General features: G+C 39.3%; 1 protein-coding gene across 7 annotated transcripts in view; it reads left to right on the top strand.

The window, feature by feature from the left end:
* slc4a4a (solute carrier family 4 member 4a) overlaps positions 1–26,521 on the top strand; it is a 52,436-nt gene that overhangs the window by 8,627 nt on the left and 17,288 nt on the right. For 3 of the 7 annotated variants that reach the window (XM_068310053.1, XM_068310051.1, XM_068310052.1), the window contains exons 4-10: positions 7,016–7,189; positions 16,553–16,688; positions 18,276–18,436; positions 19,820–19,999; positions 21,525–21,620; positions 22,772–22,848; positions 26,335–26,492. In XM_068310053.1, coding sequence (XP_068166154.1) covers positions 7,016–7,189; positions 16,553–16,688; positions 18,276–18,436; positions 19,820–19,999; positions 21,525–21,620; positions 22,772–22,848; positions 26,335–26,492 — 982 coding nt within the window. The remainder of the gene's footprint in view (positions 1–7,015; positions 7,190–16,552; positions 16,689–18,275; positions 18,437–19,819; positions 20,000–21,524; positions 21,621–22,771; positions 22,849–26,334; positions 26,493–26,521) is intronic. The other 4 variants (XM_068310054.1, XM_068310056.1, XM_068310055.1 and 1 more) reach the window with 2 other exon arrangements.

Raw genomic sequence — 26,521 nt, 5'->3', positions numbered from 1 at the left:
CACCACAGTTTTGTACACCTTTCCTTTCATTTTAGCTGAAACTCTTCTATCACACATCACACCTGACACTTTTCTCCACCCGTTCCATTCTCCCTGAACACGCTTCTTCACCCCTTTTCCACACTCTCCATTGCTCTGGACTGTTGACCCTAAGTACTTAAAATCCTCCACCTTCTTGATCTCTTCTCCCTGTAACCTCACTCTTCCACTTGGGTCCCTCTCATTCACACACATGTACTCTGTCTTACTGCGGCTAATCTTCATTCCTCTCCTTTCCAGGACAAACCTCCACCTCTCTAGCTTCTCCTCCACCTGTTCCCTGCTCTCACTACAGATCACAATGTCATCTGCAAACATCATAGTCCATGGAGATTCCTGTCTAACCTCGTCTGTCAGCCTGTCCATCACCATAGGGAACAAGAAGTGGCTCAGAGCTGATCCCTGATGCAGTCCCACCTCCACCTTGAACTCCTCTGTCACACCTACAGCACACCTCACCACTGTCTTACAGTCCTCATAAGCTTTCTCCATATCTACAAAAACACAATGCAGCTCCCTCTGGCCTTCTCTATCAACATCCTCAAAGCAAATACTGCATCTGTAGTACTCTTTTTTGGCATGAAACCATACTGCTGCTCACAAATGCTCACTTCTGACCTAAGTCTAGCTTCCACTACTCTCTCCCTTAACTTCATTATATGGCTCATCAGCTTTATTCCTCTGTAGTTGCCACAAATCTGCACATCTCCCTTGTTCTTAAAAATGGGCACCAGCACACTTCTCCTCCATTCCTCAGGCATCTTCTCACTATCTAAGATCCTGTTGAACAACCCAGTCAGAAACTCTACTGCCACCTCTCCTAGACACTTCCATACCTCTACAGGTATATCATCAGGGCCGACTGCCTTTCCACTCTTCATCCTCTTCAATGCCCTCCTCACTTCATCCTGACTAATCTTTGCTACATCCTGGTCCACAACAGTCACCTCTTCTAGTCTTTGTTCTCTCTCATTTTCCACGTTCATCAACTCTTCAAAGTACTCTTTCCATCTTCCCATCACACTACTGGCACCTGTCAATGGACTTCCATCCCTATCCTTAATCACCCTAACCTGCTGCACGTCCTTCCCATCTCTGTCTCTCTGTCTTGCCAACCGGTATAGATCAGTCTCTCCCTCCTTACTGTCCAACCTAGCATACAAGTCATCATAAGCTTCTTGTTTGGCCTTTGCTACCTCTACCTTCACCTTACGTTGCATCTCCCTGTACTCCTATTTACTCTCCTCAGTTCTCTCAGTGTCCAACTTCTTCTTAGCTAACCTCTTTCTCTGTATACACTCCTGTACCTCCTCATTCCACCACCAAGTCTCCTTATCTACTTTCCTTCCAGATGACACACCAAGTACTCTCTTACCTGTCTCCCTGATCACATTAGCCGTAGTTGTCCAGTCATCTGGAAGGACCTCCTGACCACCCAGAGCCTGTCTTAACTCCCTCCTGAAAGTCATGCAACACTCTTCCTTTTTCAGCTTCCACCATTTCGTCTTCTGCTCTGCCTTTGCCCTCTTGATCTTCCTCACCACCAGAGTCATCCTACACACCACCATCCTATGCTGTTTGGCTACACTCTCACCTACCACTACTTTGCAGTCACTGATCTCTTTCAGGTTACACCGTCTACACAAGATGTAGTCTACCTGTGTGCTCCTACCGCCACTCTTATAGGTCACTCTATGTTCCTGCCTCTTCTGGAAGAAAGTATTCACTACAGCCATTTCGATCCTTTTTGCAAAGTCAACTACCATCTGTCCTTCTGCGTTCCTCTCCTGGATACCAAACCTGCCCATCACATCCTCATCACCTCTGTTTCCTGCACCAACATGTCCATTGAAGTCTGCTCCAATGACAACTCTCTCACTTCTAGGCATGCTCTGCATCACTTCATCAAAGTCCGACCAGAATTTCTCCTTCTCCTCCAGCTCACATCCTACCTGTGGAGCATACCCGCTAACAACATTGAATATTACACCTTCTATTTCTAGCTTCAGACTCATCACTCTATCCGACACTCTTTTTACCTCCAGGACATTCCTAACAAACTCCTCCTTCAAGATAACTCCTACTCCATTTCTCTTCCCATCTATACCATGGTAGAACAACTTGAACCCTGCTCCTAAACTTCTAGACTTGCTACCTTTCCACCTGGTCTCCTGGACACACAGTATGTCTGCCTTCCTCCTCTGCATCATATCAACCAACTCTCTACCTTTTCCTGTCATAGTTCCAACATTCAACGTCCCTACTCTTAGTCCTATACTCTTGGTGTTCCTCTTCTCTTTCTTCGAGTGAACACACTTTCCTTCTCTCCTTCTTCGACCAACAGTAATCCAATTTCCACCGGCGCCCTGTAGGTCAACAGCGCCGATGGCGGTCGTTGTTAACCCGGGCCTCGACCGATCCGGTATGGAAGTCATAGGTTTGATTCGCATCTTTGATTTGGCAAACGTTTTACGCCGGATGCCCTTCCTGACGCAACCCTCTGTATTTATCCGGGCTTGGGACCGGCACAATAAGACACTGGCTTGTGTCCTCTTGCGGCTACATTTATGTAACATCATCCCACTATACAGGATAATTTATTTTAGATATCTCTACTAAATTAAAGGGACAGTAAAGTTCATTTTAAGTGACATATATGTTATTCATCATTATGAAAACTAGAAGAAAAAATAAATTTTATATGTGTAGCATCATCCGATTGGTCAAAAAAGCTTAAAATCTGCGCCGCAGCAGCTTCCGCATTCAGTGGTCACGTGGGGGTCATACGTCACTAGGTCCAAACACAGCTTAGCAGCCAAAATATCATGGTTACCTGCGCGGTGAACGGTTGCGTCAACAGAACAGCAAATAGACGCAACTTTCAAATAAATTCACTGTGGAATTAATTCCACACAGTCCAATATTAATAAATGGCGGTTAGCTCAATGCTAACATAATATAGACAATTCATTAACGGGCTAGTGCGTTAGCATTTTTAGCGTGATACCTCCCCAGAAGGTATTCTAGAGAACGACAAGTTCTTGTCTTAGCGTCTTTTTGCTGTACTGTTGACACAACCGTTCACCGCGCAGGTAACCATGATACTTTTGGAGTTAATCGCGTCTAGAGCTGCATTGTTTCTTATGGCTGCTAAACTGTGTTTGGCCCTAGTGACGTATGACCCCCACGTGACCACCGAATGCGGAAGCTGCTGCGGCGCAGATTTTAAGCTTTTTTGACCAAACGGATGCTGCTACACATATAAAATGTATTTTTTCTTCTATTTTTCATAATTATGAATAACGTATATGTCACTTAAAATTAACTTTACTGTCCCTTTAAGTTTTCACTGCAGACTTACTAAAATTGTACAAATTTTTCCCCACCTTGGTTCATTCAGACCAATTGTGTGTTTGTTGGGGTAAACATTACCTTGACTGACACCTCTCTCCCTTCAGCTCTATAGTTAGCGTGCACAACTTTGCTTTTATCTAACTTCCATGGAGATTTTTTTTTTAAATTGAAATTTGCCATTCAATGCATGTCTCTGCAGTCATTATGTTACTGCTCTAAATGTGTGTGCAACTTTGCAATTAGAATAATTTGCATTAATTAGACATGAATGCTTATAGTTTCCGGATTCACTATGAGCATTAACACAGACAGCCCCAATATTTACTTTAAACCACAGCCCCAGTGCTGGGGACAAAGGAGGAACCCAAAATAACTGTAAACCACTGAAAACATCAACACCATGCCTACACCATTGTGCTATAATTCACTTCAATGAAAAGCCATTTAAAATTGTCCTTTTGTAAGGAACTCCTGACAACCATTAACTTCAGAAGCAGGCACATAATATGAATGAATGAACACAAATAAATATTGAACCACATGTACACACACAAACCTAGCAACCTGCATCAATATGACCCTCTACGTCAGTCCTTGAGACTAAGAGTGTTAGAGGCCTCTTTTTTCTGCAGTACTGAATCTCCTATAAGCAGAGGGTTCATGGGTGGTTGCACTGTTGGCACAGAGAGGAGTGACGTTGATGTACCAGTTGGAAAAATGGAATCCTATTGTTGAATGGCAATTTTGTTAGTAATCTCAAAATTGCTCTAAAGCAGATTAGGTCATCTTTCACTGTAACACCACTAAACTCAGGAATGAGTACATCAGAGGGACAGCACATGTTAGAGGTTTTGGAGATAAAGTCAGAGAGGCCAGACTGAGATGGTTTGGACATGTCCAGAGGAGAGATAGTGAATATATTGGTAGAAGGATGCTGAGTTTTGGATTGCCAGGCTGGAGGCCTAGAGGAAGACCAAAGAGGAGGTTTATGGATGTAGTGAAAGAGGACATGAAGGTAGTTGGTGTGAGAGAAGAGGATGCAGAAGACAGGGTTAGATGGAGACAACTGATTCATTGTGGCGACCCCTGAAGGGAAAAGCCGAAAGGAAAAAAGAAGAATTTCACAATAACACCACAAAACTCAAGCTCTAGCCAAATGATGCGCTGTGATAGGACAGCCAGTGTTGCTTTTTTCTGCTATAATCTCCTTAACTCATATCAACTGGAGTTTCTTCTGTCACAAGTATTTTACAAAGACAAAAATTCAATGACAAAAGTTGACAAAGAATTAGAATTCAAATCTTTCCTCGAATTACTTCTTTGAGACACTCAGTGTGAGTTTGGTTTGCTGAACTAGCAGTGTTATTGAATTTAGATGAACCTAAAAAGAGAAGGCATTGTGGTATGAAGGAATAATCAGTGCTCTTGTGCCTCAAGAGATATCATTGTTGCTTGTGTTGAATCACAACCATTTCTCGGTTGGGTCACGAGCAGTGCTTGGCGCAACGTTACCCCATTTGTTCAAAAATGTGATGCTTGACACGAGGACCTTTGATGGTTACTCTGAGAGCTTCCTATAGTTTTTATTTCTTTAAGAGAAAATAATAAAAGTTTGGTCCCAAAAAATGTGGCTGAACTTTGGAATTTCAATTGAACATCTTGGAGATTTGCCACTTAAAAATGTATTGATCATACTGACCAGAGGGGCCATTTCAAACTATTGTTGTTGGGAAGAAAAACTCTACATTGGCATATAAAATTTTAAATATACAGAATTATAGAAATAACATGAATGTTTGGCCAAAAAAATACTTTTAAATAAAGAACATTTACTTACAGACTGTACAGAGGTACCACGTGATTACTTACACAGCAGGAACACCGGTGTGATCCTGTAGGTCATTCCTCGTGGACCATTTATAGAATTGAGAAACCTTGCCTGTGTTTCAACAGGAGAGACCAAGGTCTCAATCTACTATCACAGAAAGAGTTTCTGATGAGAAAGAAATGAAAACAAAAGTATTCACATGCAGAATATTCAAGAATATCACACAATCTTCCAGAACTGGTGCCAACAGTTACCCCCTGACAAGGACAAGACGAGTTATAGATGTTTTTTAAGTAAAGCCAGACTTCACACTTACTCTGCATCTTGTGAAATATCCATGCCATATGGTTGGGTTTTCACATCAGTGCTCAGATTTAACTTATAAGGCATTAACAGAACTAACATTCATTTATATCTTTCTTCTTATTCTCCTTTCTGCTTTTCCCTTCAGGGGTCGTTACAGCGAATCATTTGCCTCCATCTAACCCTGTCTTCTGCATCCTCTTCTCTCACACCAACTACCTTCATGTCCTCTTTCACTACATCCATAAACCTCCTCTTTGGTCTTCCTCTAGGCCTCCTGCCTGACAGTTCAAAACTCAGCATCCTTCTACCAATATATTCACTATCTCTCCTCTGGACATGTCCAAACCATCTCAGTCTGGCCTCTCTGACTTTATCTCCAAAACCTCTAACATGTGCTGTCCCTCTGATGTACTCATTCCTGATCCTATCCTTCCTGGTCACTCCCAGAGAGAACCTCAGCATCTTCATCTCTGCAACCTCCAGCTCTGTCTCCTGTCTTTTCCTCAGTGACACTGTCTCTAGACCAAACAACATCGCTGGTCTCACCAGAGTTTTGTACACCTTTCCTTTCGTTTTAGCTGAAACTCTTCTATCACACATCACACCTGTCACTTTTCTCCACCCGTTCCATTCTCCCTGAACACGCTTCTTCACCCCTTTTCCACACTCTCCATTGCTCTGGACTGTTGACCCTAAGTACTTAAAATCCTGAACCTTCTTGATCTCTTCTCCCTGTAACCTCACTCTTCCACTTGGGTCCCTCTCATTCACACACATGTACTCTGTCTTACTGCGGCTAACCTTCATTCCTCTCCTTTCCAGGACAAAGCTCCACCTCTCTAGCTTCTCCTCCACCTGTTTCCTGCTCTCACTACAGATCACAATGTCATCTACAAACATCATAGTCCATGGAGATTCCTGTCTAACCTCGTCTATCAGTCTGTCCATCACCATTGCGAACAAGAAGGGGCTCAGAGCCAATCCCTGATGCTGCATTTTAATCTGCAACAGTTTAGCACGGCTTCAAATTTACACTTGCACTGTTGGCACAACATCTCTGTCCAAAAGAATGGCATGTTATCACCAAACAGTCCAGTCCACTTGCCCTCATTGTCCTCAGACAACCCACCTACGTGTAAAAGTGTACGTCTTTTGGTATTGTGCCATCTTGCTGAGCAAGATCACTCAAGCGTTTTTACTCTTGTGTCCTACTTTTTTATGTTAAAATATTTATTCTGACAGAGCACTGCAACCCCTAGCTAAGCCCTACTAAGCTATGGTATCTTGAGGATCTGAAAATATTTGTTTTTTGACTCAAAGAACAGACGGAATATTTCATACTGATTTTGCCATTGTTCAGCAATGTCATAATTACACATTTTGATGCCAGCTGCAAATTTCAGGTGTATAAAATATATTCGTATCATTCTGAAACTGGAGGATGCTTTTGTAGCTGCATGCCTAATCAGCTTTTGTCCTTTTGTACAGGTCACCATACCATTTACATTGGTGTGCATGTGCCCAAGAGCTATCGGCGCAGGAGGCGTCACCGTCGGAGAACCGGCCACAAGGACAGAAAGGAAAGATTGACAGAGAACGCTTTTGACAAGCCCGACACAGAAAGCAACGATGAGGCCAGCAACAGCATCCTGAAACCTCTAAGTAAGTTCTGATTGAGTCCATGTCAAGGCATGTTAGTGCCCATGTCTGTCTATGCTGGAGGCTGCTCTTTTTTTCAGAAAAAAGAGCTTGTAACTCCTGATGACCCCACAGAAGTTGCTGAGTCCAGTCAGTGGCCAGAAATAGCCATGCATGTCCCGTTGCGTGACAGGTCACTCCTGACATAGCAGAGTGAATTTTCCTTTGAATTAATGGCTACTCAGATATAATCGTACCAGTCCTGACATGTCTGTTGAGTGCAGCGATGAAGTGCATGCCATCCGGAGCTTTTGTCCCCGCTTGCAGACATAAGTATGCATATCGTTCTTTGTGTGTGTGCAGTTGTGTGAACATCTTCAACATCTTCATGTGTTAGGGCTGGCAGCTTTTTGTTGGCTGGAGTGTAAAACATCAGTCAAAATCAACATCAGTGGAAAGTCCTATTTACGTAAATAAAGCCTCTATTGATGATAATCATAAATAATGTTTCAAATTATGGGGGATTTTAAAAATGATGATTCACATCTTCATTAGAATTTATTAACATCTAATTCTAGCTGCAGATGAGACAGCATGAGAAGAGACAATCACATATGGTTGAACTGTTAATATTTCATATTTAAGAACAGAGAATGGTTACCAGACAAAAAAAGGTGAAGAACCACATATGTAATTTCTCTTGACAACAGGGATAGGGGGTTATTATCTGCTTACATGAGCTCCTGGTGTAACATGGTTGCATCTGAATTGGGGTTAAAATGTCCTTGTTAACTGTCAGATGTCCTAATGAGACAGGCCACTCTCATTTTTTGTGGGTGATGTCATTTTGCACATGCCTGCTTTCACACAAAGGGACGGGAGGACCACTGTACACCAGAACTGGATTTATACCGATTACTTGAAAAGGTGGATGACAATAAGCCCATATGGTTGTTGCCCTTCATGATGATACTACACATTTATGACCCAGTGATCATTATGAGGTGTGAGCATTGCATCCAGAGTGATGTTGGTGTGTCACGTTGTTTCGGTTTAAAGGGTTTTAGAGGCTTGAAGGCACAGTAATTTTTTTTGCAGTTGTTTTCTGTCTTATTGTATTCCTCTGTTCTGTCCTGCAACCCTGAGGTAGGCATCAGCTCTCGGATTTCTATAAGCTTTACTGCTGCAAAACAAAAAAAAATATTGAAGTAAATAAGGCAAATTTAGGTGTTTTCAGCACAACCTTTTTGATCATAGAAATGTTGTGTTTTACTCGGAAAATCGATTCTGTCTTTGTTATCGGTCTTGAAAGCTGCATTCTAAACCAACGTCTTCAGTTATTTGGAGGGGATGCGGTTTACTCAGGGAGGTAATGATTCATGATCGTGGGGCCATGAGAACTGCATTTTGGTGGGGATACATTTTCCTCACCTGCTGTGATTAAATAAGACTGCAGTTACTCTTCAGCCTTGTTGGTTCATTTGTTCACTCTTGATTGAACTGCTGCCTGTATTTGGAGCTGATAGGCTCAGAGCTTCGGCAAGGCCTGTTTCAATTTTTACAGTGTACCTGATGGCACTTATTTTATTTAATAAAAATTATTTTGCACAGTAGTTCAGATTTCTTACATTTATTCAAAATCAGTGATGTGACACAGGAACGTTACATGACCATTAGTATTTCTGATGGTAATGTAACAAACAAACAAAAAACCACCACTCATGCTTGAGTGAATAATCAAATTATTTTGAATTTTGAATCTTTTAATTTTTTTTTAATGAGCATATGTATTAATGTGAACATCACAGATAGTTTAGAGATTAAGCCTAGTAATGCAGTACATTTGCGTCAAAGGGGAAAATAACTTGGTGGAGACAGGTTAGCATGAAGAAATGTGAAACCCTCGACTCCGTGTTTGTTTATAGCAACATTGGCAATTTTCCTTTCATGGAAAATGTGACTAAATTGGCAAGAGATTGTGAGCATTGACGTGTTGTTAACAGTCAACACTGCGTAATTCTGCTGGTTCATGTGGGTGAAATAGCATATATCTGTTGATGTTTGGTAAAGGTCCGTCATGGAATTAATGAAGCACACATTGAAATGGTATGGCACAAATAAAAAGCAGACAGTAAAGTGGATTTTGTTATGGAATGGGTGAATAACTTTCTTTATTGTGTGTAAACACAATTATGTACAGTATATATCCTGTTTAATGTCAATAGCTATGCACACACATGTATGTTATGTTGATAATTGTCTCTTTCAAAAAACACGCTTAAAGTTAACAAAGCTTACCTTTCAGCATGCAGAGTGCAGAGAATAAAAGACACAACATATGTCATTCTAAGAATCACATCATTAGCAACAGAGAATCTTTTTGCATTTCATGAAAAGTATGAGCAAATTCCCCAGAAGAAAAAAATCAGTCACTCAGGAAGGCGAGCCCTCCTGCAGAGCGCTGCAACAGATGGTGTCTTTAGATGAGACACATTCTCCAAAGCAAGAAGCTAAATTAAACCACATATAAATGGCAAGTATTTCAATACAAAACACTTTTGTTAATCAAACTGTATTGATTTTGGACTGAAAGTTGAATATAGTAGACTAGAGTTCAAGAGAATAGAGTTGATGTCATGTTCACTGATGCACTGCAGTGACAATTCTTTTACATGATGTTACGGCAGTGGTGAAGACAGCATTCCAACATCTCACATAGATGTTAATTTAGGTTGGCATCTAGAAACTGTGAAGGCCAGAACATGTATGACTATATCTGTATGACATGTATTTCCATGTCTGGTTAAACTTACTGACCTCAATGGGTTAAACTACTGCCTGTAGCTATAAGGGAAAGTTGATGGCTGAGCGTACTGACCTTCCCCTATTATGAATGTCATAGTGGCAAATACACTGCCATTACATACATTTTGATTTTTAATTTACAGTTTTATTACACTGTTTTGCATCTGTTTTAAAAAAAAAAAACTCAGTTATTTGTGTAATCTAGAGAATCTCTGTCTTAGAGCAATAACTTGATAGTTCGATCTCAGCTTTTCAGTCACGCAAAAACTGACAAGCATGCAGTATGCCTAATATCCTCCTGTTATTCACTGATATTTGCCCTCTGGGAAACATGGCCACCACCAAGGGAAGGTCCTTGTTGTCTGGTTTGAAATCCTCTTGTTTGGTCAGATGGACGCTGCAGGGATTGAAAATACATCCTCGTGGCTAAATGCGTGTCCACTGCAAAGCTATTTGACCCCTGATCATTTTGATGAGAATGTTTTTCTCATCGTTCTCATCATTTGGTCCAGGTATTTTATAAAAATGGATTATAAAGATTACTTCAAAACTGTGTTCTTATAAAAATGGGTTTAACTTTCTAAAGCAATAACAGGGTCAGACTGCGGTGATGTATTCTTTTTTTTTTTTTAAATGTGTCCAACTGAACGTTTTTGCGTCATTGGAAGGATTTCTGCATATCTCAGAATGAAAAGTAAATTCCCTAGATTTAATTAGGCTTTCAAACATGATTAGTGAAATATAAAAGCCAATGTAGAAATCTGGTCATCTTTCTTTATGGTGCCTGAAAGGTTGACATTCAGGAGACGCGACACGGGTGTGGTGTGGACCCAAAAGCAGTACAGCAGAGGAAAAGTCCGAATTCAAATTTTTACACCAAAGCAGAATCCTACACCAGATATTCAGGAGATCAGACAGACAAATCAGACAAGGAACGAGCAGGCAGAATGCAGAAAACAAACAAACAAAAATACTACACCGTAATTCAAGAACACGAATGCCAAAGAGCAGTAAGAGTCACTAACAATACATAGGTAGATAGATAGGGAAATTTAAATGTTACAGTAGCATTTAATTATAAGAACAGACAGAAACAGGGAAAATATACATTGAAGAAAATGAAGACAATAAGGAAAGGGAATCTGGCATCGGAGGGTTTAGCAGAGCATATGTAGGATGGAGACTAATTGAGTGATGGGCTGCAGGCGGCTGCAGCGACACAGGTGACGGGAATGAACTGAGTACGTGGGAGAGAAATTGGAAAACTGAGGACAGGAAGGAAAGCTGGAAGTGGAGCTGTGACAAGATACTTATATCACTTGGCAGTAGTGATAAGTTGCACCATATCCAACTCTTAGATTGATAATACACTACATTACTCATGAACATAGTCCTTGATGTTCTCCTCTTGATGGCAGACATTTTCCTTGACAGTAACAAGAGATGAAGTATTAAAGAAATGTCTTTGCTTTCCGACTTGGGCTCATTTGCCTCGCCAGAAGAATCTGGTTGATGTAAGAAATCCATACATTCTTCAACGTCTCTGTCACGTAACACAAGTGATGTAAGACTTTGTAAAACCCCTTGCGTTGATAGCTCAGTGCAGAAACTTTGTAAGAAACATGGGTTGTGATATACTGTAGGTCTGTCATCAGTGCATTAGACTCTTGCAGGTTTTCTTCAGTGTCGTGGAAAAAACTACAATCGAAAGGGACCATGGAAATTCATAAAAATTATTCACATGATTAGTGAATTGACACTTCCAAGGTCAACATTTACCTTTCAAACCCTTGTTTTTGCGTGAATGTTCATACATCTTCTAGCTTTGTTTAAATCTTAAACTAAGAAAGTAAGTATATTTTTGAAGATATTTATGATTGTCTGTCTTTGTGTGTGGCTCCACGGTGCACTGGCGTCGTGCCCCGAGTGTCCCCCACCTCACACCCTATGCCAGCTGGGATAGGCTTCAGCTCCCCATGACCCGCTACAGCAGATACAGGGGCAGAAAATGGATGGATGGATTTATATGATTTTTATAGTAGGAATCATAATTTTCTGCTTCTTGTGCTTTTGGTCTTGTAAGTTACATTTGTGTGATTAAGACCTATGAACCAATATTTTACAACTTTTGGCTCTTTAACTGTGTTTGCACATCTCTGTTAAAGCATCTTACCATTCTTTTGATACCCAATACTCTCTTTAATTAACATAATCATACATAATAATAGGTTATCTGCTCAAATAACCACCAGTCGATAAAAACAACTTTGCAGGTCTCATGAGTGAAAACAAGTCCTTCCCGAGAGCAACTGGTTCTAAAGACAAATAACAAATGTTGATTTAAATCAGTCTCCAGACAGAAAAAGCAGAAATTCCCTAATTATAATCTACGAGCCCATTTTAATTGAATTTGGATCTCAAATACAAATGCCTTTCTCTGGTTCCCACTTTAGTCCCTGCACCCCTGTAATTCACAAATTTTTTCCTAAGAAGAATCAGAATCAAATTAAGCATCAGAAAGCTGTGCTATTGATCGTATTGATTGTGAAGTTTATTACAGTGGAGTTGTTTCCTCATTATTGTTTTGTTTAGGCTTGTTCCTACAGCAGTCCTCCTATCTGATATGATCCATGGTTAACCTTGGCTTATGATATCTAAGCATTGTTTAGTATATTGTTTATATTATATTAGTTCGTATTACATAACTGACATGTCTGCCATTGGAGAACCCCTATCTACACGTACAACTACTTGTGTTATGTTTTACCTTGTCAAAGGTAAGCAACGCATAGGTAACAGGAGAACACACGGTACATTGCTAAAATGTGTTTTTATAAAAATTGAAGCTAATGACTCGTGACTTTTTGGAAATGTGGGACGTGGCAGACAATATATGGTTGTGTTTGTCAGTATGTATGCAGTCGTCGTTTCATGTGAGGCTTTGTCCTCCCAGCTGGTATTTGTTAAATTCTCACTAGAACCTGTCCACTTAAGCCACCACAACAGTACAGCAGGACTGGATGTGCTTGGTATAAATACTTAGCTTTCAATGAATCAACCTCTGGGCGTTACTCTTCTTTCAGTCCAATCCCTGTTCTGCTGCCTGTGCGCTCGCTGCCCTGCATACTGAATGTCAGGCATAAAAAAGCATTTCCTGTACTCCTAATGATACTCCCCTTGCTCTGAATGAGGCGACAGAGAGATGCATTATCGATGCATGTACAGTCACAAACAATGAACATGCTATTAGATCCCATGTAGCCATTTACCATGCTGGGTTTTTCAGAAAGGTCAGAGGAGAGAGAAGGTATTTGAGTAGGATGCATGTCAAGAGCGGGACTAAACAGGCCTTTTAGTGGCAGCCACACTAAGCTCTCTGCTGGGCAGTAGGCATTCTTCCTCAGCCGCTATCCCATGAGCCTCTGCTGTTTGGACAAAGTCTTCTTTGTATGCCCATGGCTCTTGGCTACAGCACACAGAGCTTTGAAATTGCGTTTGAACGATGGGATTTTCATTTCTATCCTTCCTTTTCATGCTCTCTCTCACCCCTCTTTGCTTTCAGGTTGAACTGAGCCTCACCCCCTAACCTCTCTCACTCACCCTCCCACCTTTCTCTTCTCTTAGCAACTTCTCAAGTAGGACAGTTTACATTAACTTCTTACCAGCCTGGGTACCTTAATAACACAGATCAACATCATCAATTTGTCATAAACAAATGGAAAAAAATTCTATTACAATCTTAATTGAAAAGTCTGGAAGGAGAATCAGAATTGATTTTTCACTTCAATGTAAAGATGTATTTTTACTTTAAATTGTACACGAAATGCATTTCTTTACAGGAGTTTTTTGAAAGAAAATCTTTTACTGGTGTCTTTCCCTTCTCAATCAGTTCTTTACCATAAAATATTGCAAATAACAAATGTAAATTATTAATTTGTAATAGTATATAATTTAAATGTCTGTAGTAAAGTACAAACAAATAAAATAGGGTTGCTCAGGATGTGTCTACCTTGATTTCATAGGGATGAAATAGTAGTTTAGTATTTCTGATTTGTTGTATTCCAGTTGTATTATTACAGCAGTACAGAGTTGCCAGGTCTAATTTTTCAAACTTGAGGATTTGACATGGCCTTCCATTGCACGATATTGTTTGCACGTACCATATAGGTATTTATAGCTTATTTTAAATGTTTACTATAATTACAGTAAATGACTGTGTATAAGGCGTCAGCTAAATATGTGAAACGCATGTGGAAATTATTCTAAGGTGTTATTAAACAGGTTGTGGTCACCAAACCTTGTTACACCTTCAGGAAGTGAGTGTGTGTGTGCGGGTGCCAGCAGTTTATCCTCCACCCACTTATCTTAAGGTCTCTTGTCTGGCTCATACCTACTATTTTAGTTATTGTGCTGCTGACAACACGGTTGTGAGACACAGTCCTTCACCACTATGCATATTTTCCACCTGCTATAGACCAAATCAATCAATCAATCAATCAATCATGTCAGTCAATCAGTCCGTCAATAGGCTGTAAATGGAACAATGGTAACTTGTAAAAATAGACACGCTGATCCTTTTAAATTCTTATTAGATCTCTGAAGCGATGTGTTGCATGTTGCACCAGAATAACTATGAAAAATAAGTGTGATCTTCTCAATGACCTTCCCTATAAATTCTGATTATAATAATAATAATAATAATTAATTTGAATTATTTAAATAAAAGATAAATTAGTTTTGTACATATGGAAATGGTAACATTTAAGCTGCAAAGGAAAGAAAGCTCAGTCCAATAGTCTCGTCCAGGATTATCGTCCTTTGTCTGTGACTCAGAGCTTTAATGAATTTGTCACCTAAGAACAGGAGAGAACGTCCAACACAGTATAATCTTCCCTCTCACAGACAGTCACAGAAAAGTGTCGTCAATGATCAGAGGGCTGACCTTCAGTATCAACCCTTTGTGTACAAGAGTCTGTATTGTTTTACTGAACATACCTCAAAAGTTAATAATTCCATAGCAATAGTTTCTTTTTGCGGATCAAATTTTTGACTTAGATAACTTCTCTGTGCTTTACCATAAAACAGTTAAACATCAAAACTTGAACAAGACAAATTATTGTGACAGTCAGAACTAAGGAAACAGTATTTAACATTTCCTGCAGTATTTTGTTCACTAAATGTCTCAATACTGAACTGTTCTTTTTTTGTCATGTTGCATCTATTGTGATTGCAATCGTCTCGTCTTCAAAAAGACGGATGGTTGGATGGATGGATGGAATTTTGCTGACTCCACTGTGTTTTTGCCCAATTTAAATTAGACCTAAGACTAGTTCTAATTCTAGTGTTTATTGAGTAGAGTTCAAGGCATGTTAATAATAAATTGGGCAATATCAGTTGTTGTTGTTTTTTTTTTACATCGAATTAGTTGCTAAACACTTGCTAAACCGACACATGTAGCTTCCATGTTACTCAACCAGGGGATGTAAGCCATGCTAACTTGGTAATGTGTGACTTGGTTCTATACTGTCATTATTAAAGCTTAATCAAACAAGGCTTAAATTTTTCATGTTGGAACCTGATTTATTAAATAATGAATCTAAAACAAGCTTGCAGCTGGTTATGATTTAAACATTTATATTAAACTTAGATTTTTGAATAACTGTTGCAACCTCATCCAGGGTCTTCAGATGGACATGAGCCTTTGTGACTGTAATGTGAATGTATACTGAGCATTACATGCATTCATGCTTTTCCAGGAACAGGCTGGCACGCTAATGATGATCCACATCCTGCTGTTGTGTACTGATGACAACAATCTTTGGATACTGTTTTCAGGGCGTATGAACATGCTTGCGTGAGAGGGTGATGATTGTGTGTGTGTTGTCGTTAGCATTTAAATATTGTTTTCACTTGTTAGAGCAAGCTTTTCCATGTTTGAAAAGCATGAAAAAGTATTGGTTCTTTTTAAATTCTGTTTGTGTTACTCTCTAAATATTCAAATGAGAGGACTGGAGAAGGAAAGCTGAGCCTCTCCTAAAGAATAAGCAAGTTTGTGGACCATTTCCTAATTGTTAGTGAGGGGCTCCAGGGCAGCTTGCCAAGGCTGGAGGGCCAATGGTGAAGTTCTGTTTGAACAGAGGGGGCAGAGACAGAGAAGGGGCTAGCTGTGGGGAGACTGTCAGTGAGGGGACCCCCAAACCCCATCATCCCCCCCACCCCCAACCTGCTTTACAAACTGGAGGAGCAGGCTGCTCAGAGTGACTGTCACTTCCACCAGAGATTTTAATGAGGATCTAGCTGTGGTTTTTAGGGTCTGAGGGGCGAACCCGGGTCCAGTTCAAGTGGACATCACCGAGTTTTTAAATATGTCCAACAACAACAATAATCAAGAAGAGAAAGAGGAGAAGGAGGATGACACAGAGAGGAAAGAAGGGGAGGTGATGGTGAAAATTCCACCACCTCCACCTCCTCCTGAGACCAGCTGGAAGAGTCCAGCTGAGGAGCCCGAGTTGGTGTCCAAATGTTTGCCCAACGGGCATCACTGTCAGCCTATGAACCGGAGCATCTTTCCTTTCTCCACAGTTTCACCAGCAGCCGAGAGGATCCGCTTCATCCTCGGGGAAGAGGATGATGGCCCAGCACCTCCGCAACTTTTCACAGAGTTGGATGAGCTTCTGTCGGTGGATGGACAGGAGATGGAGTGGAACGAGACGGCCAGGTAAGGACCATTGCTACGAAAAGTCTCTTTGTTTTGACAGGGCAAACGTTTTTTAGTTGAAATATTTTAAGTAGTTTACGTTTTAGATTTCTACCAGCAAATAATATATACTGTATATACTATAGATTTTTTAAAATTCCCATTGTAATCTAAAATCCAGTTAAAGTTATTCCAACATTAAGATTTTGGAACAGCCTAAGTAGTGAGCTCCAAGGATTTTAAGTGTTTCACCTCTGTGACCCTGTGAGGGATGGGATGGCGTTTAGATGGGATGGTTGTTTATGTATCATTAGCACTAGATGAGTCAAACTCTCTCAAAGGGAGGCTGGATTCTTTGGCTGGTGTTTAAGCCTCCAAATGACTTCGCTGCCATCTTAAACTCACAAGTGGTACTGAAGATTGAAGTTAAATCTTTACTCACTTTTGGTTGAAGGAAGGCCAGGAGAACTCTGCAGGAGAACTGAGTTGTCGTAGTGGTTCAGTATTCTTTACAAGTACTTTTTCTTTAACCCAAGAAGGCTTTTAAAGTCTAAGATCTGTTTTTAAGTGAATTCCAGAGAAACTCAGTCCTCTGCAGCATTGATGCAAATAATTTTTTCCAGCTTCTGCAGAGGACAGTGAGGATTGCCTGTCCTGAGTCATTATGTAATAATGACACGGTAGCTTGTCTGTCATTAGGAAGTACTGCAGACTCATTAGGGGGCATAAGTATCCCTGAGTTACATTTTAGACTAAATTATCAGAATAATTAGCATTGACACTGTGGGAGGTCATTCCAACCATTACAGTAAAACCACTTCATGAATTAATTATTTTATGTACATGGGATTTTTTGTGAGGTCCAAAGAGGTGCAAGATTGAAAATATTTTCTTGATATACAATATTGAAATCTAATCACTTCTTTTGCTGCTTCAGTGACATAAATTAACATGATGTGATGGTGAATGGTGTCTGTGAAAAATTTGTGTTTTTTTTCACATATTACCAGATCATTACAATTAAAGTAGCACAAAAAATTAATTAAGAAGTTAATTTAAAGAATAGAGGGATCAAGAAGGTAAAGAGAGAACTGAATTTCAAATACTTAAAAATTTTACTTACAAATTCACATCCTTCTTAAACACTCGATGTGTTGTTCTGCAAAATAATGCAGGGATTAAGACATTAGGACTCCAGTGCCTTGCCGAGTGCTTTCAGGGAACTGTGAACCAATAAAAGTTCTGGTGAGTTCTGGGCAGTGCTGGCAGTCTGCCACCTGCAGCTTTGACATCCAACCTGTCCAAATCCGTACCAGTTTAGTCCCCATCTCCATGACACTGACGAGTGGGAGGAATGGTGATTTGAAGAAATCATGAAAAAAAAATCATTGAACTAAATTGCTAATACTGCTTCTACTTCTCCATTTTTGTTTTCATGTCTCAGCTTGATAGAATTTCTATTTGCACAAATTTCTACTTGAATTCAAGGATGACCTTATTAGATTTTTGTGCTCAAAGCTCCAAGTCAGTTTTGCCTCACAAAAGTCAAATCCTATACAGAATTCCCAGTTTGTTCCACTCCTTTTTTTTCTGTGATCTTCTCTACAGGTGGATCAAGTTTGAGGAGAAAGTAGAGAAAGGAGGTGAACGGTGGAGTAAACCCCATGTAGCCACGCTATCATTGCACAGCCTTTTTGAGCTGCGGACATGCATAGAGAAAGGCACCATCATGCTGGATATGGAAGCCTCGACTCTGCCTCAGGTTGCTGGTAGGTTGGCTGCAGGTCACCAGTCAACCATGTGAACAACACAAATTTGATCCCCTTTGTGTTCATGCTGTGTTTCTAAGATCCTAGATGTAGTTTCTCTTTCTTACATGCTATGAAAGTGCATCTCATCTCTTGTGTAAGGTTAATATTTTTCAATTTTAATTTTTATTACTAAATAAGACCACATTTGAAAGACCATAGACATATTTAGAAATCCTCTTTTATGAGTTTTTAGCTCTTTGAAGAGACGAAGTAGACCGAAGTCTAAATATGCAAGATCAGCCCTGCTTCATGCAACATCTGACTTTATATAACATAGCATTGATATCTGGTTGACAGTTAAATTCATTTAATATGGAGATGTTTTATTAGGGCAGTCTGCTTGGCAGTGTGTTTTAGCAGTGAAACAGTCAGTCAGAAACATGTTTGTAGGTTAGGGTGTGATGAAGTTCATCACCATCTGCTATCTATGGAGGATCTGCTTTGTTATGTAAATGATATTCAGAGCTGGTCTGTAGGTTTGTGTACAGGTTAAATATTGATGCACACAGGACTCTTCATTACCCGATTTTGTCTCAAGAGCAGCAAAACGCTGCTGCTCCCAAAAGTCCAGCCTTTTTTCTTTTCTTTAATTTATATTAGAACACTGAGGGATTGGATAGTTTTGGAACAGTCTCACAATACTTCCTAATTTGATGATATTCAGTTCTCATCTTTTGTCCCTGCTTGAAGTAACAGGACAAAGACTGAAGACTTAGGGTGATTAATGTGAAGTAATTGACTGCGCTGCATTGAGTTTACAGACCGAGCAGAGCTGGGGCTCTTGCTTTGAGGTCAACTGACTTGACTGATGGACCATTAACAGCACCATCCCAAGAGAAACTCCCTGAGGCTGCCAACATGCTGATCTTCTTGTTAAAAATAGGCCAGACTTTTTGATTAAGCTGTTTCATGATCCCACTAAGAAATTCATACTGAAGCTTTTTAGTCTGGGAGGCATTGATTGAGTTCTTTCAACTATGAAGAGATTTGGTGCTTTACTGTTTATCTGTAGTGAAGTTATTAGCCAGTTGGCTAAAAAGCTATATCAAAGAAAAATATCCACCCAAATGAAAATATGATTTGAAGAATGGCAAAATCACTAATAATTCGTTTTGCAACAAGCTAAAGTTTAATGAAATTGCCTTTTTGTTTTCGTGTTTTTTATTAAGTCTTTTTTTGCTTGAGATTATGATTCATGTAACAAGAAAAAATCTACAAAAAAAAAATTAGGATGTTGTTCATTTTGAATATAAAGTATAAATATCTTCTCTGGGTAAACAGAAAAATAGTGACATCATTTTTGACCCTATTCGATCCCTAACCCTTTCTCCGCATCCACAGACCTGATCACTGACAACCAGATAGAGATTGGCCAGCTTAAAGCAGACTTGAAGGACAAAGTGATACACACACTCCTCCGGAAACATCGTCACCAGACCAAGAAGTCCAACCTGCGCTCTCTGGCCGACATTGGGAAGACGGTCTCCAGTGCAAGTAGGCTGTTTTCCAACCAGGAAACCGGTAATACTGATGACAGTTTGGTGCAGTCTTCATTTTTTTAAATGATGAAGTTAGAATGATGCACAAAAAACTAAATTAGTTCTTACAGACTGACATATATGCAGCATTATTTTAGATATGTATCATCTTAAATTAGGACCTTTAGGTAGACAGTGACTTTTTTTAGTTTTAATAAAGGTGCTCCCTTCACTTCCAAATTTCGCACCACCTTCTGTAACATTTTTTCATTGGAAGCATTAGTAAACAGTGGCCCTAATATTAAAATATTTTTGTGTCCCTCCATTACTGCATGCTCAATGTACTTACACAAAACTACTTTACTAACTCACAAATGCATGAGTCTTAATAGATCTTGAGCGCACTGTGTCTGATCTTTAGCAGTTATGTTTTACACTGACAAATTCAATCGGTGCATGAATTTATGACAGTGGTGAGAAAAGTCCAGGGCCACAAGAAATTATAAAACTTTATCCACACCTTTGATGTGATACGACTAATGGTGAACTAGAGAGGTTACCATTTAAAGCTGCTAAAATTAAAAGAATTTGCTGATATATGAATCAACCTTTACATGATTGTGACACATTTAATTTTAATATTGTATTTACATCATAACAGCTCTTCACACATAACGGGCTGTCACTCTAGTTTCCTAAATTTTTATGCAAAAAATAGACTAATGGCGTCGAATACCTAAATTTGATGCCTAAATGTCTAAATGTTCTGAAATTATTAATGTAGATTTATAATTTCATTAAGACATACAATACAAGCCTATATTGCCCGTATGTCTTAATGGAAAGCCGCAAACAAAATCCTTTTTCTAATGAATTTTACAACAGAATTTCCTCAGGCAGCTGCATAGCGCTGCAAGTAAAATAGGATAATTATTCTATCTCTTTCAAACATTAGCAGCGTGACAGCCCTAATTACACATTGTTGTCTTATTGACCTTACAAATGTGTATCGTTGCTTTGATTGTAACACAACTAGATACCTCAGTGTTAACAATGTAATTAACCGTTCAGAGCCATGGGTCGTTGGAAAGTGAAGGCATTCATTATCTGCTGTTAGATTTATGAAAGGGGTTTATGACTCCATGAAAAGAAAAGCTCCCTTTATTTATGATCTATTTTGCTGCGTATGAAAAGCAACTCATCACTTATCGTGATCACAGCACTGTGATAAAGAGCTTCACTAATAATCATTAATTCATTATAGGTTTGCAAGGATAAAGTGCACAACAAAACACAATTTGACACCTTGTGTTCCTGTCCAGTGACCCATGATGCACTGATTTAGTGATACCACTCATCTTGCTTGATTGTTTGCATGGCTTTTAAACAAAGTTATAAAAATGATTGCAGATGTTTTTTTAACAACCACTTGATTTTCTTCTACTAAAAATATCTTGCTATTGCTGACTGGACGTTTCTTCCAACTCTTTTGCCATCTCTCCTCCATCTCTCTCTTTTCTTTTTGCTTCGTTGGATTGGGTTTGATAACCTGCTGCTGCTACTAAAAGCTCGCAGTCCTCTTGAGAACTCTGTGACTTGCCTGTCGGGTCACATATCGATGGAGGACTTGCAGTCTCAAACGAGTACCAGCATGGACTGGCTTAGTAAGTTGACTTGGCCCAGTTTACATTTACACCGCAGCCGAATGGTCAGTTCCGCTCTGTTTTTGTATAAGTTGTCATTGGCTTAACAATAAGCAGCCATGAAAACTGGATTTCTGTTGTTAGTTGTTACAGTATATAATTCAGTCTCATACTTTGTGCGACAGAGCAAATCCATGTGGCTGTGAAAATACAGCATATTTTTGTTGTTTGTGCAGATTCACTATGAACAAACAACACAGCTGCAGTTTGAACGAAACTCTGACCAACTATACTTAGATTTACACCCAGTGAACACTAGAAATATATTTATGTGAGCCAAATTAAATTTAGCTGTGTATTTTCTTCATCATTTACACTGGCTGCATCATACTGACAAACATGTTATTACCCACAATGCTCAGGGGGCAGATGAATGAAAGGCTACAGTGGCATCAGAAGTTACACTTATGGACCTCTCTGGACAGCGACTCTTATTGCTTAGAGTTTCTGGGCTTGAAGTAAGGTCACTTTGTGCTGTCAGATCTCTCACGCTGTTGATGACAAGTGAAAACCGAGAGTCAGCATATCATGAATCAGTTTACTGCAGACGAGGAAAGCACTTAGTGGAATGTTGATGTGAAAGATGAAGTAAGATGGAGAAGATGAGCAGATATCCTTGACAAGTGTCAGAATTAATGTCCAAGATGCTTTTTTCGTCAACATGAAGGCTTTATATTGGTTTTATATCTTACATAAAAGTTGTATTATTACCAAATTCTAATTATTACATTGTTGACAATGTCTCAGCTAGAACATTAATAGTGTTGACAACATTTTTCAGCAGATTTTATGTAGATCAGGTTTTTGTCCTTTTCAGTTGAGCTGTTATAAGTTGCTTAGAAATCAACTAAATAGTGACATAATTAGGAATTGATCATTTGTTCTGCTCCAGCTAAGTGATGAAGGTTAATGATGAAACAATCTGCTTATGTTTCTCTCCATGGTTTGCATGAAGATTGATATTACTTCTTTATTTCGGTGTTGCATTTGGAGCAAACTTACTGGGCCACTGTCTTTTCTTGGGTTCTGCACTTCTTTCTTTATATTCGGTTCTTAGATCCTGCTGAAGTTGAAGCTGGTCTAACTTTTCTGGATTGATGCATTTTTAACAGATAGCCCCACCACAACTCATCGAAACATAAACTCCAGCAGCCTGGTTGACATTTCAGACAAACCGGAAAAAGACCAGGTGAGTCAGCCTGGTAATTGAAATCTCCTTTTGCTGTTCATTTTATTGTGGAATGATTTTCCTCTAGTGTTTCAGCTGAGGTGATCTGTCTATCAAACCATGTATGCATTAATAAAACATTTTTTTTCTTGGAATATTAATGTGAAGGGTTTCTGTTTGTGTATTTTTTTATTTTTTTAGTATTGAACATACGTATAGCATGAAACCTACAGTAAGCCATTTCATCAAGTGCACTTCCTGTTATCTCTGGGACACCGTTACAAAGTTAATTAAAATGCAAGCATGACTTGAGCCAGTCTGTGACAGGTCAGTGCTTCAGAACAGAGGTGGCTGAAAGTTTTTCATAGTTCAATGCAGCATTTGCTCTGAATGTGCAGCAGCAATGAATGTACAGCTATACTGGACTCCTGTTTTTGTATATATGTCAGAGCATTTTAGTTTTTGAAGTTCTTCTTCTGGGATCACGGCTCACTGATTCTTGTGAATAGACTTATTCACGATTGATTTCTTCCTCATTTTCTGATCTAGGTAAATTAGCAGGAAATCACATTTTACAAATCACTTTATTTTGCTGACACTAACATTGCAATGACGTGTTGTAGCGAATACTTCAACATGTTTTTAACAGCGGAATAGTTAAGTAAACACATGTTACAGAGCCATTTGTTCATTTAGTGTCATCTCAGACCAGGCGTCTCCTGGAGATGAGAATTGGGTCGGACTGATCCAGTAAGATTTCCTGTGGGACGGATACAGTAAGAAAGAGACAACCGGACAGGAAGAACTAGTCCTAACTGAGGCTTTTCCACGCCCACTCAGCCTATAAATATCAGTCATAAGGTTCCTCAGTGATCATTCTTACTCTGGCCACATGCAAAATGTCATGGTGGTGGAAGTACAGTATGTTAGAGACGATCATTTAAAGCTGTCTGTCAAAGACCGTAATGAGATTAGCTGCATTGTACAAACATATCTTTTGAAGACATGAGCCACTGCTAGACTGTTGTCACACTACATAGATTGGAAACATGTTTAAACCAGACTGCAGTAGTTGTTCAGTTCATTCATATGAGAAATCAAAGCATGGGATAGCCCAGAGTTTAGCATTGGATTTAGTCCTGTCATTGCCCTTGTTCTGGAACGCACTGGGTTAGGATGTGAGCTGGTCCAGAGATGCTTCACACTAACTATAATAATGGCTTTACTGAATAAACAAGGAGTTTATTGATTAATGTGCATTTTTTTGAAGGGCAATTGTCTGAAAAAACTCCAATCTGAATCCACACAAACAAGTCAAAGTTACAAATCCCTTCTGTAGGGTAAAAGTATGTGTTTTTGTGAAAGGTAGAAGTTTAATGGTTGTAGAATTGCAGAGTAACATGAAAATATTGCAAAATAATAGGAAATTATTGTACATATGGCATTTTGACACGTTTAATTTGGAGATTGGAGAATAGAATCACAGCAGATTTGCTGTTCTGCGTAGATCCAATGTCCTCTAACCCACAGAACAACATAAACAAGATTTCCTTGGATTGATTTTCACTAAAGAAATAGTCCCGGTGAAAACTGTTTAAATTATATTGGATTGTAGCAAATCTCTCAGACACATGCTCAAACTTGGGCAAATAAAATTTCCCTGACCACATATCCCAGCAGTCATTGCAGCTGTATAGAAATAATAAAGAAGAAACAATATCTCAATTTGTGCTTGGTGCAAACGGAACAGGAACAGATTCAGGTGAGTGTGGTACACGAGGGCAGTTTGGTGCGGATTGACAGATTCAACCTCTTGATTCAATCATTTACAGACAAACCTTTTGCTAGCATGGCTCAACAGACTCTGATTTGATCTGTTTATATTTTCCCGGGGGAAGGTCACTGGTTTATGGGATTCAAGTCCTCAGGGGTTGATGGCAGCAGCCTCCATATTTAAATTTTTTTTATTTCTGTATTAATTTAGCTTTGTTCCATCCTATTGTATACACAAAATCTAATTCAACATGGTGAAATTGATCTCGTACTGTACATCAGACCTACTGTATGTGTTGTGTTCCTTACTAGCAGCCAGACAGTGTTGTATTCTAATCCAATTTAAATCTTCACACCGATTACGTTGGAGCCACATTTCTTATCAGCCAATACTCTTACTCATTCTGCTCTCAGAGCATTCTGTAGAAAGTTGTTATCATCATGTTCAGAGTATTGAAAGCACAGTAAAAGAGCAATACAAACAACACTGGTGATGAAATTAAACTGCAGGTTAAACTCATTGATTAACTCGTTTTTTTCTTACTGATACTTTCCCATTTGTACAAAATAAGTACTTTTATTATGGGGTGATAATAAAACAGTGAAAATTACTTACAGCTTTCCTGAAGTCAGAGAACAACAACAAAAGGTTTACTGGAGTAAGGATTCTGGCTGTTAGTCATCATCAAGTCTTTAATCTTGTTAGTTACTTCATTAGCTTGAATGTGTTTACCCCAGTTGGTTTTTTTCTTTAACTGTTGTTTTGTTTGTGTTTATTATAATTACCGTTAGATTGATGTAGTGAAATTCATTCCAAAAAAACTCAAAACTGAACCGAGTACAAAATGTCCATATGTGCAGACAGATTGTTTGTGGATGATTGTTTCGAATGCAAATAGTTCATGGTCATTTGGTTTTCTGTGAAGACTGTTTCTTTACTTTAGAGGTAACCGTTTAAACTTCATGATTCTCAAACAGTCTTGTGTAATGGAGGATGAGAGCCCTAGCAGGAAACCTCTTTTCTGGTTTTGTGGTTTGGCTAATTAATCAACTCAGAAAACTGAGCTGTGGAAGCTGAAATCTTTGAAGGATCATTAAAACCACCATTAGTGTGAACCCTTTGTGACATCCAGACTTGTGAAGACCCATGACCCCCACTCTGTTAAAGTGTAACGCATTAGTTTGCTGTTATCTGTTTTATATCTTGATATTTATGATTCATTGTCTTTGAAGTTTTAGTTATTAATAATGCCTGTTCACAAACATCAACTTTGTATCATAGTAATCTAATAAAGCAGATATGACTGTGGCATGAAAAGAGGATTGTAATATATTAAATTTATATGTTTATAGCTCCTGGATCAAACAAAAGCCATCTTCAGATAAAATATCCCTCGACCCCAGCAAAAACAATCACAACAAAACAGAAGATGACCGATGTGCAGAACAACCTTGAAATCACATTTACAAGAATAATTTTTAGAAAATCGTGTGTGTGTGGGTGGTGAAGTTGTGGAACTCGACAGGTGTCTGAGCTTCATCTTCATACATCTCAACCTGGCCGTGACAGATAAACATACAACCTTATTTAGACAGCATGGGAGCCGCCCGGTTTGGTATCTAAGTAGAATGAGATTGTCCTGTTTGAAATACGTTGTGCATTGTGTTGGGTAGCTGCTGGTGTGAACATAACATTTAATGTCCTACTCTATTCTTCTCTGTTGTGCACTTAAGCTGAGGAACAAGTTCATGAAGAAGTTGCCAAGAGATGCCGAAGCCTCCAACGTGCTGGTGGGGGAGGTGGACTTCCTGGATGCACCTTTTGTGGCGTTTGTTCGTCTGCAGCAAGCTGCGATGCTGGGAGCCTTGACAGAGGTTCCTCTTCCCACGAGGTAGAAGATGTTCATGATCATCAGGCAGT

Source organism: Antennarius striatus, chromosome 3 (genome assembly GCF_040054535.1).
Source record: "Antennarius striatus isolate MH-2024 chromosome 3, ASM4005453v1, whole genome shotgun sequence".
Classification (NCBI taxonomy): domain Eukaryota; kingdom Metazoa; phylum Chordata; class Actinopteri; order Lophiiformes; family Antennariidae; genus Antennarius; species Antennarius striatus.
The sequence above is the reverse complement of the archived record's forward strand: the minus strand, read 5'-3'. Positions and strand labels throughout refer to the sequence as shown.